Source organism: Battus philenor, unplaced genomic scaffold, assembly GCF_028537555.1.
Source record: "Battus philenor isolate CCGP_79_NKW_IND1 unplaced genomic scaffold, ilBatPhil1.0.hap1 SCAF_18, whole genome shotgun sequence".
NCBI classification, from domain to species: domain Eukaryota; kingdom Metazoa; phylum Arthropoda; class Insecta; order Lepidoptera; family Papilionidae; genus Battus; species Battus philenor.
Window position 1 is genome coordinate 1567003 of NW_027181680.1, and position 21127 is coordinate 1588129.

At 35.1% G+C, this 21127-nt stretch overlaps 1 protein-coding gene across 1 annotated transcript in view; it reads left to right on the plus strand.

Annotated features, from left to right (window-relative positions):
• Positions 1 to 16030, plus strand: part of LOC137920442 (regulator of G-protein signaling loco-like) — a 62474-nt gene extending 46444 nt beyond the window's left edge. The window contains exons 4-5 of the mRNA XM_068763808.1: positions 9245 to 9340; positions 15875 to 16030. Of these exons, the coding sequence (XP_068619909.1) occupies positions 9245 to 9340; positions 15875 to 16030 (252 nt within the window). The remainder of the gene's footprint in view (positions 1 to 9244; positions 9341 to 15874) is intronic.
• Positions 16031 to 21127: the final 5097 nt, after the last annotated feature.

Sequence of the window (21127 nt, forward strand, 5' to 3'; positions counted from 1 at the left end):
AATTGTTTCTGGAAATGTACTTTTTTCTAGATGCTTCTAGAACTTTTCTTTTGAAATGTACACATGTATGCTTAAGGTTAAGAGTCAATGACACGAGTACATAAACATGAGATCGTGTAATGGTCTTAATGGACATAACAGGCGATGGGGCGCGACAATGGTGGGCGGGTCGTTAGTGACCCCGTGGGAACGCTGTTCGACCCGTACGGGGCTCATCTATGACATCGCTATCAAGCAACGACCGTTTAATGGAAGTGTAGCAGACGTGTATTTTTGTGACACTAGTGTTACATCTAATCCAGAGGTCGTCAAACTTTTTTCTAATAGACGTTATATAAATTTATCTGGTGGAACTCTTACAGCTATATTACTAACGCAAAACTCGAAAAATATGTGAAAATTAAATTTAAATTTGAAAAATTGCGATACGGCTCAATAAATAATGTTAAATAATCAATTAATTACACTTGAGTAGATGTTTAAAAAATAAATTTAGACAATGAAAACAGTGATTTCATTCAACCGTTTTATTCTACAATTTTAGTTCTTCACTATAAAAAACAGTTTAATTTACGTGGTCCCTTGGTTGCAAATTTTGAACCCCAACTTTATTTGTCATGTCTATATAGACCTCTGTTGTCTTTTGTGGACTCTCAGGGTCCATCTGGGCCACTTTCGAAAGTACAGTTTTTATTAGAAAAATATTTTAATTTATACGCGTTATAGGTGTGATGATGGTAGACCTCTTCTGTATGTATTCGTTGTTTCTTGATGATCATCAATGTGGTGATTATTTTGTGTATACAGTGTCTAAATTTAAAATTTTAATCCAAATACTGAAATATCACTGATGGTGACATTCAAATCGGCCTTCGAATTAGAACGCGCAATAATATTTTGTTTCATAAAAAAAAATGTGGCTGCGGTGGCCAGTAATATAAAGCTATCTCTTTCTTACGTGAGCGCTTATAAACTTTTTGGTGATATACAAAAATATAAATATGGACTTAATTTCTTATACTTACGTAGCTGTTCATCTTAGATAATTGGCAAGATTGACAATTTAGATTTAAATTTTTTAAAACGTTTATGTTGAAGAATGGATGTAGTACATTATTGTTTATTTTGACACATAGTACGCAGAATATATGACCACTAGGGCCTTAAGGTATTGGATCGGAGACCACGGAACGGCAAGCTCGGCGTACGACTTCCAACCAGATGATTACGTTGAGATCGTTGGTAGGTACTGAATGCAAGCTGCATCTAATTGGTCTTATTGAAGTGAGGTGATGAATGAAGTGAGGAAAATTTAAAGAAATGCAAGAATTTGTGAAGTATAAGTGAATGCGAATAATAAAATTTGTGAAAAAAATGGTGTTCTAATATAGTCCCTCTGTACCTAAGACGTACTATAAGAAAATCAGGTCCTATTAGAAGGTTTCACGTTTTACGGCTGAAATAATGATGATAATTGTAAATGGTGATGGTTAACTGAGAGCTTTAATAATTGTTTCAATGGTAAAAAAGATCCAATATTTAGCCACTTCCACACATGCAGTGGTAGTCGAGCAACAAAGTGCACCGCCAGCCCGCTGATAAATGCGTATGCGGCAAACAATGCGAATTACACAACTACAACCGTTAAATCACTCAACACGTGTTTCACTCCTCCACGGGGCATCTTCAGGAGTTATGTTACACCGATTAGTGCCAAACACAGAGTGGCAGACTCTGTGTTTGGCTAAATATTGGTCCTTTTCTTACTTAGGATGGACTACCGCAAAATAACGCCTGATTCCATTAAATGTTTCAATGGTGTTTACGGATCTAATCATCTGTTCACGGAAGTCGTTCTTTTGTCGCGATACCTGCTCATTCGTAACTACGCAATTTTCCGAGCGATTACTACGGAAAAAAACTAATTGATGTCGATGTTTTTCTTTGAATGATCTGTGAGATAAAGAGTTGATTTTTCTGGGATATAAGGAAGTTATTTAAAAAGTAGAAAAGTATCAGAGTGCCTGTGTTGCCCGTGAGTTATTTTCGAGAAGACAGGAAGCGTATTAGAGCTTAGCATAAACAAACGTTATCTGAATACCCTACTATTGGAACTCGACAATTTTTTTTTCATTCGAGTATATCACATATTAAACTATCGTTATAAAAAACCTTAATTGTATATTTTATAGCGAGTTATCTGATCTATACACTTATAATATGAATTAACCACGTCGGAACAGAAGCTCTCTTTAGCTCACCTTGTTTCGTAGAATCTTACATTAGGCGAACAGTATAACGTCTTAAAAGGTCTAGATCAGAGTTCCCCAAACTTTTTTGTGTCGTAGACCCCTTGCCATGTTTTCCGTGTTGGGTAGACCCCCTACTTACCTGATATTGATTTCCTGTAAATTTCTAACTGTAGTGAAGTTTAGTGTTAAAAACTTAAAATAAAAACACATGTTAATTTATAAATTTATTAATTGAATTTAAATTAAAACTTCTCAAAATAAAATTTTATATCTGTTATGTAAAATATACATAACATTAAATAAACATAAAATAAACTATAAATAATATATCATAAGCAATATTTTTTTTACTTCATAGGTACTTTTATAAATAATGTAAATGTTTTGATATTACAAGATAGCATGATGTAATTAAATAGGTACTATCAGTGTATGTGTTGAGATGCACTATCGTGGACCGCCATTTTCATTTCATGGACCCCCGGATTTTTTTGCTGACGTAGACCCCTTGCAGGTTGTCATAGACCACTAGGGGTCGATATAGACCACTTTGGGAATCACTGGTTTAGAGGATCATACTCCGGGAAGCGTACGCGCTGGGAGGAGAATTAGCGGAACGAACTGTTTGTTTCATTACCTGGTTTAAATGTATTGCTGATGTACCGCTGGTTCATACCCTTAGTTAGAAAAACAAACTACGCTATTTAAATATGCAGTATGCTTCTTATAAAGTTATCCTTACAGAAAACTTTTTAACTTTTTGATGTATTTTATTTCTGTTTGGTTATCATTATCAGTTTAATTTTGACGACATGTAAGAAAATATATAAGGATTATTTTATAGTTTTTACATTTAAAAAAATGTTACTGTGTTTCCGTCTGAAGGACACTGCACTGATGAAACGGTTTTATTTAGTTCGACCCGTACGGAATTTATTTGGATCAAAACTAGAAATTGAAATTTAAGCACCTTCCCTTTGTCAGATTGATCTGAAATTTGGTACACACATTTAATTTAGATGACAATACAATATAATAAAATCAATAACATTATAAATCTAAGATGGCCGCCGATACAAAATGACGGATTACGTATTTTTCCTTAACCCCCTCAATTTGGGTATCAAATGGAAGGGCTACACTAGTAAAACACGATGATTATGTCAAAATTTAAAATCCAAGATGGACTCCGTTCCAATATGGCGGACTAGGTACATATTTTTCCACAACCATCATAATATGGGTATCAAAAAACCGTTTAACTTAAAAGTTATTTAAATGTATTTATTCATGTTGTAATTGTATGTCTCTTGTATGTTCTTGTGCCTATTTGCCTCTTCAGTGCTACAGTTTTAATGTAATACTTTTTGTTCCAGGTATGTTCATTCTTTATGCAGTGAGAATCCAATTCAACATTGGTATGTTACCATATGTTGTTTTTTGTTTTTATTGAAACTTAGACTATAAGACTTGGACTAATTTTCTACCATCGTTTCTCACGTGAAAAGTAGATTATAAAAAATGATATATTTTAGGGCGCTGATTTGAAAATTGAGATAAAAGTTAAATATATTTCATAGTTAAATTAAATATTACTGTAAGTTTAAACTACTAAATACTGAATTATTCGTTTATTTTAAATGTTACGTTTATTTTACTCTCATTTTTATTTATTTATTAGTAAGCATTGAAGGAATATTTAAAAAAAATATGTAGACAAATACTGTGACACTATGTAATATTTTATATTTTTTTATATATATTTGGGAAAACTTTAGTGACTTTGTTAGATTCACATTATTTTATTGTTATTTATTTTAGCTGTACGTTGTGTTTTCCGAAGAAAAAATAAATAAAAATAAACTTGCTCAGGTTAATTTGGATCGTGTGTGTACAAAATGCATCTCTGTTTTCCTAAGTGCTATATGCCATAACTTGCGAATGCTGAAGGCATTTCATTCTTATTATTTTAAAGTTTCCCAATACGTTGTAGAAGGCTAAGGGCATTGTAGGTGAAAAATAAAATTCAAATACAGCTTTACAATTTTCGGGAAATGTAATGCGTATGCATTTTTTGAATTTTGTAAAGTCTATCTCAGTTTATTTGACAGTTAGCTGGGAATTTAAAGTGATTGACAGTTTTATCGGTTAGTATTTATAAATCACAAAATGAGTTTATTCATTTTACATTTAATCGACAAATAAAATAATTACTATCAAGTATGTTACGATTATTTTTATTTATAAATGTGACAGGCGAATGAGTTCAGACTGTGTAATCTATCGGGACAACTTGTTAGGTGTGAACTATTTTCGAGTTGCATTCGCGTTCGAGATTAGAGCCGATGGTAGGGGTGTAATGGTGTACATTAGCGGTGCGGCAGTTTAATTGGACGGTCGTCGCAGGCGCAGGAAGTCGGCCGCCAATTAATTGTATCTCTCGCCGTTCCGCCATGTTGGTTTTAATTGGACTACATTGTTTTGTACTCTCGTTACAGGAGCGCTACGGAGATTAAATCCGGTACATGGGACTCATTTGCGGTCCCATATCACTCCATTAATTAGACTTTTAAATTATCCTATGAAATATATGCAAGCTGTCCCACAAAAAATCGTCAAGCTAATATCGAATCATGGAGCAAGTAATTTTGCTATTAAAATCGGATTTAGTAATCGTTTTGAGTTTAAATAAAAAAAATCGATTCCGAACTATTCAACCGCTGTTAAATTTATCGATTTAATTTGTTTGAGCTATATATGTACTATAAAGGATAATGGTTATAGGCTTTAAAATGCTAAATATATTGCTCGTCAATAAATGTCTGTATATATATAATTTTTTTTTATGGCCCCCGCTATTGGGGGCCTCTCGTACCCCCTATCTTTTGTGGGACAGGGACTTTTTGGGCAAATTTATTTAATTTTTCACAGAACTTTTTTTTCTTTCTCTTCTTTCATACTTTAAATTGTCTTTCGGTCTATTCTTTCATTCCACAATTCTACTGCCTTTCGCTTTTGCTCTATGTCACCTTTCATTCAATCCTCATTTCTTTCTACATTTTCTTAAATTACATTGTTATTTTATATCACATTTTTATTACTTAGATTCTATAATTATTTATATCACAGTATTATATATTATTTTGCTTTTATTTTGTCTTTATTATCTATTTATTTGCAATATTTACATTTTTATTTCTTTCTATAGCATTATTATATATAATATACAGCCTGATTACTACATATTAAGATTAATTATTGTTTAATATATATCCCCGAGAACTTTGCACTGTAAGAAGTTTCTAGCATTTCGCATTGACATAGAAAAATAAATGAAAGCTTGTATACAAATATGCAATACATTCGACTCGTTCAGAGTTTTTACACCTGTAACAAATCATCCTGTATATGATTACATTTAAAAGCGTGCATTACCTCGATCGTTACCGCCGCGTTGTTTAGCGGGGTGTTCCTATTGTGAGGGCGGTGTGTTTATACGGACTTATTCACGCGGTTAAATTTAACTCGTGACCGAGCAACGGTTATGATACGCGGAACTACTGTGTTCTTGTGTGTAATGTAAGGTGGGAATTATATATAACCTCTTTGGTGAGTAAAGAAAAGTTCTTCTTCTACAGTAGGTTTCCCAACGTGGGGCAATTTGATTGTTAAGGGAAGCAATTCAAAAATGGATTTCAATCCTTTTGCTTTAATATAAAAATTATATGTTACACAGGGGGCGTAAAACGAGATAATATGAAATATTGCTTAATTTACAGTTTTCCTCTTTCTTCCTCCATAGTATCTATCGTTCTTTTTATTTCATCCGTTATAAAATCTTCTTCTATATATTTACTTACTGTAGCTGTAAGCAGTTCTGGTCGTAATTATGTTAAGGTATAACTAAAAGTTAAGGATGAACAAAACAGTAAAAATAAGGTCACATTTTTTTTCGGCTGAGTAGTTGATGCACTTCTTGTGTTGGTGTATTCTTGTGTGTAATGTAAGGTGGAAATTATATATATAACCTCTTTGGTGAGTAAAGAAGAATGTAGCTAAACCTTTTTGGAATTATAAAAAAATGTAATAGGAAAAACAATGAAAATCAATATATAGGGTGGGCCATAAATTTTTGCACTTTTGAAACATGCGTAGAAATAAAACTTCAAATGCTATTTTGTTTATGATTTATTTACCGTAATTATCATTTATTAAAATTTATTTTTTAAAAATGTACGACGATGTACGTCGAGATGTGCTCCGTCTCGCCGTTGGCTTACTCTCACGGTTTTGGAGAAATCAAGTGTTGCTATTTGCAAAATTTTTGGCCCACCCTATATCTAATATATAAAATTCTCGTGTCACGGTTTTCGAACTTGAACTCCTCTGAAACAGCTTGACCGATTTTTACCAAATTTTATATGCGTATTTAGTAGGTCTGAGAATCGGCTACTATCTATTTTTCATACCCCTAAGTGATAATGGTTATTCACCCTTAAAAATTTTTTTTATATTTTTGACGAAATTTTTTGTTTTTATTTTTTTATGATACAATATACAAAAATACATACAACCATAATTTTCACCCCTCTACGATCAACCCTTATTTTTAAATTGAAAATTAAAAATATTTTTTTTGAAAAACAACGTTTGCGGAATCAGCTAGTATTTATATAAGTAAATAAAAAATTGAACAATAATAATGAAAATAATAAACAAGAGATAAAATAAACATTAATTAAGAATAAATGAATTGAACACATGATAAAAATGATATACGTAAAAATTGTACAACCCTAGAAGGCGAAAGAAGTAAAGGCGATGTATGAAAAGAAAGATAGAGATAAAATACATTCAGCATCTTAAAATAGGAGTGGTGACCTTTTTTATTAATTCTAATTTGTATCGCTAGTGTTTTTTTACAATATTTTTTTTTCGCTTTTACCAAACGCAGACAGTTGGGAGAGGGTTGCCGCTATTTGATACGGATCTTTCTTCTCCCAGCTGCGAGGCACGACAGCGTTTTATAATTTTTTACAATTTTTCTTACACAATTATCTCTTATGGGTAAATACAGCTAAAATTTATACATATTAACGATACTATTTGGAAGTTTTAGTTGGTACATTATTTTATTTCAAGTCGCTGCCCAAGCGCTACAGACCGTTAAATGCCTTGAGGTTTAGGACAATGTGCCGGGCGAACTCATCAAAAGATTCTGATATAGATTTTTTCTTGAGAAGGTCCGGTAAGTTGAACGGAGGTATATTAAGGTTTTCACATAAGGTCACGTGGTTACGTCTTTTGGATTCGAATCGGGAGCAATGTCTAAGTAAGTGATGAAAAGTCTGTACTGTGGAGTCGACACATGGGCATTTCTTACCAGGTTGCGAATATGGTATATCCTCATATAGATATTTTTGGGCAAGACAAATGACAATAGTTACTTGCACTATTAATAATATAACAAAATACGCTCCATATATTCCGATCGCTAGTTATAAAACACTGTAAAGGCGATCCCATATAATGTTTAGTGTTTAGTACTAAGCAATAGCGCTTGTGGATTCCTATGAATTAGTCAATTGGTGCGTTTAATCATCGCGGTTATTTTAACAATAATGCACCTTGTTGCATTGTGTTTGGGTAGGTTGTCCAATGAGTCACGTGTGCGAATGATGAGTCAGGTTTGTACGAATCGTATGTGTCGGTATGTAGAGGGTCGCTTTGCTAGCATGAGGGGCGTGGGTTAGAGTGACCATGATTATGTTGTAAAAATATAGGACAAAATTTTTACGTAATTAAGAAATTAAAAAAGAATTAAATTGGATATCTATGGCGTCGTGTAAATATAATTAGAGATAAAATGTTGCGGATATCACAGACATGATTATTAATGTCTCGGCAATTTTTTAATCTTAATTATTGAAATGCTTTGGCTAGAATTCACTAAGAATCATGTCTCCATATGTATATACCATGAAAATAATGGCAGAGAAAACTAATTTGATATAAAATAGAATTATATTCTTCCCTATAATGGCATTTCAACTTAAAGTTACATTTGTTTCATACGGTTGATCTGAAAAGAGGGTTCCGTAACATAATATGCAGACAACAAATTCCGAGGTTTTTTTTGTAGTAAGACATTAATTTCCAAGCTTTAGATATTGTAGATGTACTATTAATGAATATTACTGTTTTAAATGAAGTAAGATTGGAAATAAAGCCTTATTAAAGGCTTGTGCATGTATTATAAAAGAATTATTGACAGAATAGTAAGGTACGGTAAAGGTACATATAGTTAAAAGATTAAATTTAAATACAGAATTGATTTTGATTTCAACGGTTATTCGATTAATTCAATTAATTTCCTTATTATACATCTTCAATCAGACAGAGGATGCAGGTAGGAGGAGGATAAGTAATATATAACCTATATATATATATATATATAAATGAATGTTTGTCTGTATATCCTTTATAGAATCGTAAACTATGCATTTAATCATGTGATATGCTTTAGCAAAGTTGTTTTGCATGAACTCACGAAAATTTCTAAGTCCGTGTGACCAATTTTATGACAGATGGCGCCACTGTCATTCCAATGAATTTCAAATATCGCCGTGACAGTTCGTGCTTATTTGAATTGACACGAAAACACTGAACGAATGATGACGTTTCTAGTTATGGGTAGCATTAGAATTTATGTAAATTATGAAATTCATGTCCGGCTCATATAATTAAAACGAAAAAATTACAAAATGAACTGGTTTTTTTTTGTTAAATTAACATGGAAGAGGTCACGGGGCACAGCTAGTTTTAAATAATAAAGCTTTAATTTTCTAGCTTTACATTCTCTCTTCGGTCAAATATATATTATTACTTTTATATATGACAATGCACCTTGCTTTGTCCGGGATAACTAGAATATATGGTTACCTAGTCGTGGTTAAAAAATACGGAGGTGTGTTGGTGTGTGGCGAGCACAGTGCCGCTGCACCCGGCGCCGCGTGATGTTGTGCCCGGGAGTGTCCATGGATCGCGCCTACATGTCGCTGAGGGCGAGGAAACCGCCTGCCTCCACGGTGTGTTCTCTTCTCTTCTTTTTCTCTACATCTTCTTCTATATGTGTGTGATGTAACATCGTTGTTCGGTATGTAATTATTTTGATATAAGTGTATTGTGTGCCAATTGGAACCAAACCATTATAAAAAATATATTATGACTGTTGATGGAAGTCGCTGGCGACATTTGGGGGAAGGGGAGGAACAAGTATTGCAGTGAAAGTGGACGTTGATATGATGATGTTATAACGAAGGTTATGTTTTTTTGAGGCCTCCGCTATTGGGCCTCTCCTTCCACCCCTATTTTGTTGGGAACTGGGTTTTTTTATTCCTTAACAATTTATTTCACATGAATTTTTTATTTTCGTCCTCGTCTTCTATACTTCACAATATCTTTTTTTCTTCCTTCTATCATTCCATAATTCCATCTTCCTTTCTCAATCATTCTATTCCTTTCATCCATCCTCAATTACTTCAGTTGTATTTTCTATTGCAGTATGACAGCTTTATTTAGTTTATTTATTTCTCTCATGTACATCAATTTGTTTCACAGATTTTTATTTTAAATTCAATAAATCTATCTTAATAAGATTAAATATATAATAAGACTTACAATATTTTATGTTTAACTATGTTTTATTCCTATTAATTACGTATTGTGCAACTTTTCCAAAGAGTTTGAGGACGGACTCTCTTGCATCCTTAGGTTCATCCAAGGTTATGTTATATGTGCCATAGAATGACCTCTGCTAGACATGGCCTCTCCCTAACATTTCTAATAGGGCAAGTCGTATACAGCCTTCATCAAGAGCCTTCAAATGACCCTATTGACAAAGTTGTCTGTTATTACGTATATAAAAAAGTAATATTTAAGTTCATAACAAATTAATAATTTGAATAGTAAGTAGTTTTTAATAAACAAATGTTTGCATATGGGAAAAGCTTGTGCAATGTGGATGCATAAAACTTATTCAGTTTAGTCGACGCTTGACGCTTATTGTTGATACGTTTCTAAAGTTTTGCTGGAACATATGTTCGTGTATTTGCACTTGGGGGTGCGATAGTACTGCAGGGGAGCTTTTAAAAAATGCACACGGAAATTACGTAAAGCTTTCGGTAATGAGTTAGGTTTTTAAATTTGAATAACAGTTAACCTGCAAAATGTTTATCAGAAATAGAAAGTTTTAAGTCCTTGTGACGTGATATAGTGATACAAACACATTCTTATATTCTACGTGTGTTCTAATAGAGTATTTGCCAGTTTTTAGGGACCACTCGTATCTCCCTTTTCAGGTAAATAAGTTTCGCAGGTTATTTAATATTTATTAACGTACTCCTTTCTTTTTTCACAATATATTTTATGCCTTTCTATTGTGCTTCACGTGTTCTATCTTTATTTGTAAATCTTCTTCCAGACATCGTCTTTCTTTCTTCGTCCATATTCCCTAAACACAATTTTATATTACCTATGACGGATTTGTTTTAGAGTATTGCTTTTTATATAATTTTTATCACAGTTTTAATTTTCCTGCAAGACCCTTAGGGTCTAGTATCGAGTCTTATTCTTATTTATTGTACATATATCTGCTTCACACTTTTTTACAATACTCAAGAAATGTACAGTGTAGTTGTCGCGAAATAGGGAGGCGATACTAGCTCCATCTATCTCTCTCCCTATCTCGACATGTGAATCAGAGCAAAGCTCTAGGTAGAGTTGTGTTCATGGGGATAGTTGCATCGTCCTTCTCATCATCCTCACCAGTTTTTCCTCGCCGAAGGTCTTATGAACAGATGTAAAGTCTTCGTGAAGGTTTAATCTTGATTCGACTTTAAATTTTAAGTAAGAAAGGACTAATATACAGCTACTTCCGCTAATTAGCAGTAGTCGTGCAATAAAGTGCATCGCCCGCCGGACCGTTGATAAATGCGCATGCGGCAAACAATGCGAATTACACAACTACCACCGACCACTCAACACGTGTTTCACCCCTCCCCGGGGCATCCTCAGGAGTAATGTTACACCGATTAGTGCCAAACACCGAGTGCAGTACTCGTTTGTCACGGCTTGCACTTTATTGCACGACTACTGCTACATAGCGGAAGTAGATGTATATTAGTCCTTTCTTACTTAGGATGGACTTCCGCAAAGTAACCCCTGAATTGATTAGATATTTTAATTTTAATGCTTTAAATAGTCGTTGTCGATATTTCAGACTATAGGCCTTTCCCAATCATATTTATGGGGGATATACCATAATCGCCACACTTTGTAGGCGGGTTGGCGATTGCAGTGTGGTATTATACTACGTAAACGCTGACCATCCTCTGTAAAACTTGTTTGTGAAAAGCAATACTGTATAATTAATGCACAAAGAGATCGAACACAAGAAATCGAACCCGCGAAGATCGCAATATATATATATATATATATATATATATATATATATATATATATATATATATATGTGTGTGTGTGAACATAGTTCTGGAGCCGCTGTCTAAAATTGTCGTTAATAACGAACGAAGTTTAGTTGGACGGAAATCGAGGGACGTTACCCGTTGTCTTGATTTATTACTTCCACCGCATTCAGGCTGTTCCAGGCGTCTTTTCACTGCCCGTGGGCGGTTCATTATATTTCAAACGCTTGTGAAGCGCTTTGTCTAGTGATTGATGGAAGATTTTCATGAAAGAGACGGGTTTATGCCTGATTGTTTATCGTCGTTTCCGGTCTTTGAGATCTTTTCGAAGCAATATCCGTATCCTATCAATTTTTATCAAGCGTGCATTCATCGATCGCCTTTGTTAGATGTATTCAATAGACGTTTATTTATATATTCTAAATAGGCACACTAACAGTAAATCATTACGTGGGTTTACATTTGTTTTATATAATAAAAAAACTAAATTAAATGTATTTTTAGTGGCAGTTTTTTTTCCTCTCGTTCCCACTATACACTTATTCACTCTAAACTTGAAGACTCCTAAGATATAGTCAGAAACAATGGCGCCGGCAAATTGTTCCATTCCTTGGCTGTTCGTACTTTAAAAATAATAGTGAAACGCTTAATGTGGGTAGATGGAGTTTTATGAAACTTAGTTTGATGTAACAACGCCATCTAGCGGTTTTATATCTCTGTGACTCATATGTGGATAGTAATATTAATGAATTAAATTTAAAAAAATTTATAATTTCCGTATACTATGTCGGTCACAGCCTATTCCGCAAGGATGCTGTGGCGCAGTGCACAAGTTTTCCACTGCGATAACGCGTCTTATCTACGACAACTTAACTCTGCTATGTCATTGATTATTCTAATATAAAGTCACGTTTTTGTTCTTGATGCTCGTTTTTGTTTATTTTGATATCGGAATTTGTTTTTAATCATGCCAAATTGCAAAAAAGTATTCAAATATAAGACACCTTTTCTGATCTAACAATACAGCGTTGCTTCTTAAAATAAAGATTTTTTTATTCTAGTAAATACTTAGGTTACATTAGTAAATTTTACAATCGACTTTTAAAGTTATATGTAAAGTATTTTTTTTATTATTTTATAGTTTTATAATCCTTTAAAAGGAAAATTTTATGATAAATCAATACAAAGACATGTGTCAGTCCTGTAAAAAAGTCACTGTAAAGAAATGTAGTTTCTGTATACATATTTCTTTAGTAAAAATAAGAAAAGTCTTATTTAATACAAACGAAACTGAAGTCAATGCTTCGCCTTTAAAGGGTAAAACTTAAGGAACCCTTTACTCTAGATTAAAACTGTTTTTGTAATTTTAAAAAAAGCTTGGAGAAAGGTATAACAGGCTTATATTATTTATTTTTATTTTTATCGCTAACATTGTAACTATCCATATTAATATGGTCCCCGTTTTTGCGGACGTATCGTTCCACCTCTATATATGTGGGAACAGGGATATTTTGTTTTTGTTATTAATTTATTTCAGTTTTTTTTTATTTATCTATCTTATCTATCTTCTTTTTCTCTTCCATTCTAATTACCTTTCATTAATCTTCAATCATTGCAGTTATACAGTGAAATATCACAGATTTTTTATTTAATTTACCTCTCTCTCTCTCTCTCTCTCTATATATATATATATATATATATATATATATATATCACAGTTCCTTTTATTTATCACAGTTACAAGTTAAATATTAGCGTACCACAGAGTTATATATTTGAGACAAACATCGAATATAAAATATAGCAAGTGAATGACATTACCGGGGCCTGGTAGTGAGGGGAGGTGAGTTCGAATTTAAGGTCAGGTGGCAGACCACCTGCCTCCGTCACGGCAGCTGACCACCCTCGCCGTCGGCGCTTTCGAACGCGTATATTGTTATTACTGCTGGCTCGCTTAGGCAATGAAATGAAAGATTTTAACAATAATAATTCAAATATCGTGTGAAATAATAAAAATTGTAAATGTTTTATTTCTCATACTTTAATCATGTGTGTAAGAGAGAAAGAGATTGCTCCTTGCGACTATTTAAAAAGAGAGCAAGTTAATAAATTCGATCATTGTCGATGTAACGGGAAATTAAAAGTAATGCAAATATGTAATAATTAGTTAGAGCAGTTAGCTAATTTGATGTGAAATTAGTGACGTGATGTCTAGACCGCTTGCAATATTACAACATATTTCATGATGAGGAAATCGAAGTGGTGAGTAAAGAATTTCATAAAGCGTAATAGCAGATTGAGAATCTATTGCAGTGTTTTCAACTTTTTAGGTGCCATGCACCACCTTTGCCTGAAATTCTTACGAACATATGAAACATTTGTATTTTTATATATTAAAGCGAAAGGGTTAAACTCGTGTCGAGTCCACTTTGATTTGCCTCCTTGTGGGGCGTGATCACCGTTGGGAAACACTAGTCTATTAAGTAAGAAAAGGCCCAATATTTAGCCACTTCCGCACATGCAGTAGTAGTCGTGCAACAAAGTGCACCGCCCGCCAGCCCGCTGATAAATGCGTATGCGGCAAACAATGTGAATCACACAACTGCCACCGCCAAATCACTCAACACATGTTTCACCCCTCCACGGAGCATCTTCAGGAGTTATGTTACACCGATTAAAAGAGCTAGAAGTGGCTAAATATTGGTCCTTGTCTTAGGATGGACTTCTGCAAGGTAACGACTGATTCCATTAAATACTAGTCTATTTAACTAGTATAATTGTTTGAAAAAATGATCACAATAAAAACCAACATTTAGTTGATAAGACAGGATGGGTGACTCAGATCAGGATACGCACAACACTCTCGGCTTTATTTTAGTTTAAGGATAAAGAGACTTCAATTTGATACTAGTTTATTCTAATATTATACGTTTACAAAAATCTATTTAATTGATAGTATTGAGGTCGATGTACAAATATGCAGCTTGCATAAATGATGTTTTGATTAATTAAAAAGTGCAAGTCATCAGCGCAAAGTGTATGTGAGCGTGATATTTGAGATTCTCCGTGTCACATGACGAGTGCTTCTGTGTGGATACTCGGCTGACGTGTGCGCAAAGTGTAAACAAGCGCGCTACCTTACGTTTGCTCGTCTTAAGTCACTTGTGTTTAATCAATTTTCGATAAAGAATTTATAAAGTACTAGATTTTAAATGCACTATGAAACATCAGAGAGATTGCCACATGACCATTTGTAGTTTTGATTATACAATAATGACAACTTATATGATGCTGTGATCAAAAAGTAAAGTGAAAATGTTTATTTATTCTTCCAAATCAATTTCATCCTCTCCAAAGAAATCCTCGTCTGATAAAACACACTTATGCCAACGCTTTTTCCAGTAAAGGAATAGTCTTCATCTGTTATAGCCTTAAAGATCTTCGATTCGGCTTTTATCACCACGATAGTGTGGAAATTGCATCCTCGCATTTGCCTTTTCAGTTTGTATCGCCTGAAGTCGCAAGGAGCACAATCAGGAGAATGCGGTGGTTGTGGAACAATATGAGTCGAGTATTTGGCAAAAAAAGTCGCGAAGTATAAACGCAGTATTACATCGATGAAACAAAACTTTGCGTTTAAGACACAAAACATCGGTCAAAATGGTTTGGTCTGAGCCAGATTTCAAACATTTGAGAAATAGACGCCTGGAAAAAGTTATAGACAGTCCTACGAATCTAGGAAGAAAAAAAATTCCGGACTTTTTAATACTCGGGAGTTTTAAATAAAAATTTCACCTTACTTTTTTATTACATTAGTATCTCGCGATATCTGGTCTCCATTCCGGAACCTTAAAATCCATTCGACCATCTGTTCTTCGATCTCCTTTTTAGTCGTGTCTTCTTAGGTTAGCATCATAGTACCCCGCCATGTTTTCGTCTTCGAGACACTTCGCCTGTATAGCTTCAGAAATTCCTAGAAGGCTCTCAATACGACCTCAGGGATATAAGTTATTTACTCTACCCTGAACTAGAAGTCTCTTTGCGACATATGTTAACCTTTGATAGATTTTTAACAAAGTCAACACATTTTTACAGCCTCCATGCTATATGTCATAAATATAACATAACTTGTCCCAGACGCAGTACAATGACCTGTGGCTTAGATCAGAAACGGCTGTAAAACGTAACAATGTAGTTAACGACCAAAACAATCCGAAGCGAAGGCTGAATCATTGGGCAGCCTTACAAGGAGGTGGAGGTTTGACGTCACGCCCAGGCACAATAGCTCGTTAAACGTACAAACCGGATCATACTAGTTCACGACGACCGAACGCTCACGTACGCCACCAGGGTTTCGATTTGGGTACAGTTTGAATGGTCTGATGAACGAATGGAAACTATAAGATATGATGACCTACCGCACGGAAACGTAATGGCAGTTAGTGCCTACTAGACATGGAGCATTTCGGCATTTATTTACAAAATGAGGATATACATAGACGAAGGGACATAGCACAGTGGATTAGCAAGTTTAAGTGGCAGGACGCACGCTGGGGCTCTAAGGTTCTGGAATGGAGACCACGGACCAGCAACCGCAGCGTAGGAAATCCATCTGAAATTGAACAGCAGACCTTGTAACGGTCATGGAAAATCATAGGTTAAAGATCCCTTCCACAAAGTTCATGAGGAAGACCTATATCCAGAGATAGATTTCCTGCTGCTGAAAATACGATCATAACTTGGGTTTTTGTTTCAAATGAAGACACAGGAAAAGGTAATGAATTATACAAAATAGGCAAAAGAAGTAAAAACGGCAGGCTTATTGCAAACGGCGATTTGTTGAGCAAGTCGAGGTTTAGCCCTCTCGGGCCCTGCTAAATGGATGTTATTGAAGAGTGACAACCCAAATCGAGATCTCCTCGCGGGTGGGTACCTTTATATATCACTCCATAGAGCGTCAACCGAAGTGATATAAAAAATCGGCGGCCTCCCAATCCAGTGAAATTGTAGTACGTACCGATCCGAGCCGGAGTTTCCTAGAGAGCTCTTTAGCTTTGCTACCTTAAATGAGGCGTTAGGCTAAACGCCCTCTGCGCCTTGCCCCCTTGCACCCTCGAAACCTGCAAATGCTATTTGGGCAGCAGAGTAAGTCAAATCCAAAAAAATCCAGACAGCTATGGGGGATGGTCTTATTTACCAAAAAAATTAAGTTGGCGTTCAAGTGATAGAAGCTGGAAATAACATACTTACTAATATACAGTTTTATTTTCTCGACTCCCACATTCGTCGTCTGACCTCATAGAGGCCCACTGCAAGGCATAGGCCTTCCTCAAAGATATAATCTGGAGGGGGGGGCATATATCGTAATCACTACGCTTGGCAAACGAATTGACGATTGCAGTGTGGTAATAATACCTACATAAGTACATAAGTACGCAATGCTGCTATCAATCCTCTGTAAACTTGGTTGTCAGCAGTGTGGATTATAAAAATATGTATCCCGTTAATCCAGAGTTCCCTAAACTTTTTTGTGTCGAAGACCCCTTGCTATGTTTTTCCGTGTTGAGTAGACTTACCTGATATTGATTTCCTGTAAACTTCTAACTGTATTGAAGTTTAGTGTTAAAAACACATGTTAATTTATACATTTATTAATTGTATTTAAATTAAAACTACTCAAAATAAAATTTTGTATCTGTTATGTAAAATATACGTAATATATTAATATTTTTTTATTTCATAGGTACTTTTATAAATAATGTAAATGTTTTGATATTATAATATAGTATGATGTAAGTAAATAGGTACTATCAGTGTATGTGTTGAGATCTACTATCGTGGACCCCCATTTTCATTTCATGCACCCTCAAATTTTTTTTCGCTGACGTATACCCCTTGCAGGTTGTCATAGACCCCTAGGGATCGATATAGACCTCTGGGAATCACTGCGGTAATCGAACCCGCGACCTGCGAACCCAAGGCTTAGTCTAGATCTCTGGGCTGTTGCTCTCTGACACCCAGATTACAATCAAGGTTATAGTTTGATTTTGTATTTGTAAACATGGGCTGTCGAATTTATCTCGCGATAGTGATTATCCGATAAGGATATTTGGGCGATATATTTTCGCAGACGACCATAACAAACGCAGTTGCAATGACCTTGTGATGGTAGGAACACATTGCGCAGCTACCGCTAGGTGGCCGAGTTCTGCAGGCCTTTGTTTTTACTTGTGATGAAATCCTGAATTGGATACCGCTCCGATGCCGGGAGCAACGAAAGGGTTATGCCGGACTCTTACCGGCTACAACCTTACGGTCTTCTTGAACTCCTTTTGTTGAAACTACGGGAACGTTTTCGCATACTACCGCAGTTTTAACGGTGATGGCACAGTTCAATTCAGCTTGACTCCTTACTTGCAGCGGATCACCCATAATCCGTCGCCGAGGACGTGTTATGGTTGTAGAAAGGCGCGGTATAACACCCTCCCATGTCCAGGTCTTCGACTGCGGATGAGGAGATCAGATGTTCTTTCTCTCTCCCTCCGCAGCCTCCTTTAACATCTCTTTTTCGCAGAAGGTTATAACAGCGCTTCATGACTGCTCGTTCTGAACCATCGCCTTAACGAAGCCTGGTAACGAGAGATCATTCCTCCCAGTGTCGATAAGTTCTCGGTGCAGCTCTTTCCAAGCTGTTCACTCCTCAAGCGTGTGCTGAGTTGTATCCTCTTCGCTACCACAATGGTAGCATATCATCGACGGTTTCCTGCCTATGCGACACAGGTACTTACAAAAGCACCTGCACCATTCGGAATGTTGAGTTGTGCAGGCCTAGGCCAAGTAATCCTTGCAAATATCTTCTGTCCTTATTTTGTTGACTCATTTCATTTTCCATTATAAATTACAGATAGAAATTACAATCAAATTGATCTCCATGGTGAAAATTTGCAACTTAAAATTAAGCTACAAGTACGTTCTGATCTTTGACTCTAACAAATTCAGTTGGATTTTTTTGTGTTCATAAATATGTATTGCTGTATTTTTACTTAACACTAATCATACCAACACTTATTAAGTACTTATTCCTACCATAATAGGTCAAATAACCCAACTTTGTTTCCTGCTTGAATGTATGAAATAAGTTTTTAGGAAGGAAATAAAAATTAAATTTAATAACTGTAATAGCTGTAGATTGATTAGTAACAAAAAGTTATGATATCAAAATTTGCAAAATCAATAAGATGAACCCAAATGGGTCATTTTGACCCATAACGGTATTTTTAGTGTTAACAACCCTTTAAATGAACATCAACTGTGATAAATAGATAAGGTGTTTGTTAATGTAATATAATCCCAGTACCTAAACGGTATTTTTAATCGTAGGCATTTTAATCTTAATAAACATGTTCCGGAGGACTTGCAGAGCATTGGTCCTGTGGATCGCTTCGGAGAACTTTGTAGACTGCAGAAGCGGCTCTTGAAGTGTCTTTAAAAAAATCAGTAGCGTGAGGTCTTTCGAAGCGATATTAGTTTTCCATTAAACATTGTTTACAATAGTCAAAGATTCAAAATGATACACTTCAGTATTATGCCAGTTAGGCAGACAAAATGTTAAAATTCGCAACCACCGTCTTTAACCCTTTCCTTACCGCAATACGTTCCGTCGAAGTGACGCTACTGAACCGGGCATGTGCGCCGCGAAGTGTGCATTGCATGGCGGTAGGCTGATGTTCGAATTTTCTCATTTGTGTTACATATTTAAAGATTTTACTGTAATAATAATAATAATGGAAGTTAGGATAATTCTTTGTAATTTATTAGGCTGCGAAAAATCTTGTAACAGGGATCTACACATAAGCCCTCATTACAAGGTGGATGCCGGATAAATCAAACTTTGGTAACGAAAGGGTTAAATTGATTTTGTTTAATAAATGTTATATTAATACTTGGTCGTTTCAATATATAGACGCCCCCTGCAAGGTATTGGCCTACTCCAAGGATATATCTACGCTTTGCAGACGAATTGGCGATGGCAGTGTCGTATTATTAAACGGTTTTATTTAGTTCGACCCGTTCGGAATTTATTTGTGTCAAAATTAGAAATTGAAATTTAAGCACCTTCCCGTTGTCAGATTGATATGAAATTTGGTACACACATTTAATTTAGATGACAATACGATATAATAAAATCAATAACATTATAAATCTAAGATGGCCGCCGATACAAAATTGCGGATTACGTATTTTTCCTTAACCCCCTCAATATGGGTATCAAATGAAAGGGCTACACTAGTAAAACACGATGATTATGTCAAAATTTAAAATTAAAGATGGACGCCGTTCCAATATGGCGGACTAGGTACATATTTTTCCACAACCACCACAATATGGGTATCAAAAAACCGTTTAACTTAAAAGTTTTTTAAATGTATTTATGATACGCTGCTGGCAATCCTCTGGAAACTTATTTGCGAAGCGGCAATCCTATAACACAATACAAGGTGGATGCCGGCTAACTCAGGCACTGGTAGCGAACGGGTTAAAACTTATTAGCTATACAAAATTTCGTAAGAATTCGCTGTATGTATCTGAATATTGGAATATGATTGTAAGATTATAAACACAAAAAATTTACATTTTAATGCCCAGCTGAAAGTAGTCGAAAGGGCGAAACGCTAACAAATGTTGACCGAAGTAAGAAAAGTAAAAAATATTTAGCCACAGAGTCATTTGACTTCTAGGACTGAGCTCACTTTGTGTTTGGCACTAATCGGTGTAACATAACTCCTGAAGATGACCCGTGAAGAGGTGAAACACGTGATGAGTGATTTGGCGATGGCAGTTGTGTGATTCGCATTGTTTGCCGCATGCGCATTTATCAGCGGGCTGGCGGGCGGTGCATTTCATTGCACGACTACCACTGCATGTGCGGAAGTGGCTAAATATTGGTCCTTTTCTTACTTAGGATGGACTTCCGCGAGGTAACGCCTGATTCCATTAAATGTTGACCGTCCATCAATAATGTTTTACTAGATGATGTGTAAATATTTATTTATTTATTTTATTTCGGACATCGCATTTACACGTTCCGGTTTCGTCGTGACCGATCGTCACGCGCCGCCGTTTCGCGTGCCTTCACTAATTACCAGTAATTCGGCGTTTCGTTCCAACCGGAAAACGTTCCGTCAGAATTTTCCGAAGTGAATCGAAATTTTTGTTGAATAGGTACTTACAGGATATACTGCGTAATGAATGTTGATTTATATATTTATTTTAACACTTTACAATTAAGGTTTAATTGCGAACTTGATGCAGAAGGCTTTGTTAACTATATAGGCGGTGCAGTGATAAATTAATGAAGGTAGTTGAAACAAGTTAATATTATAAAACACA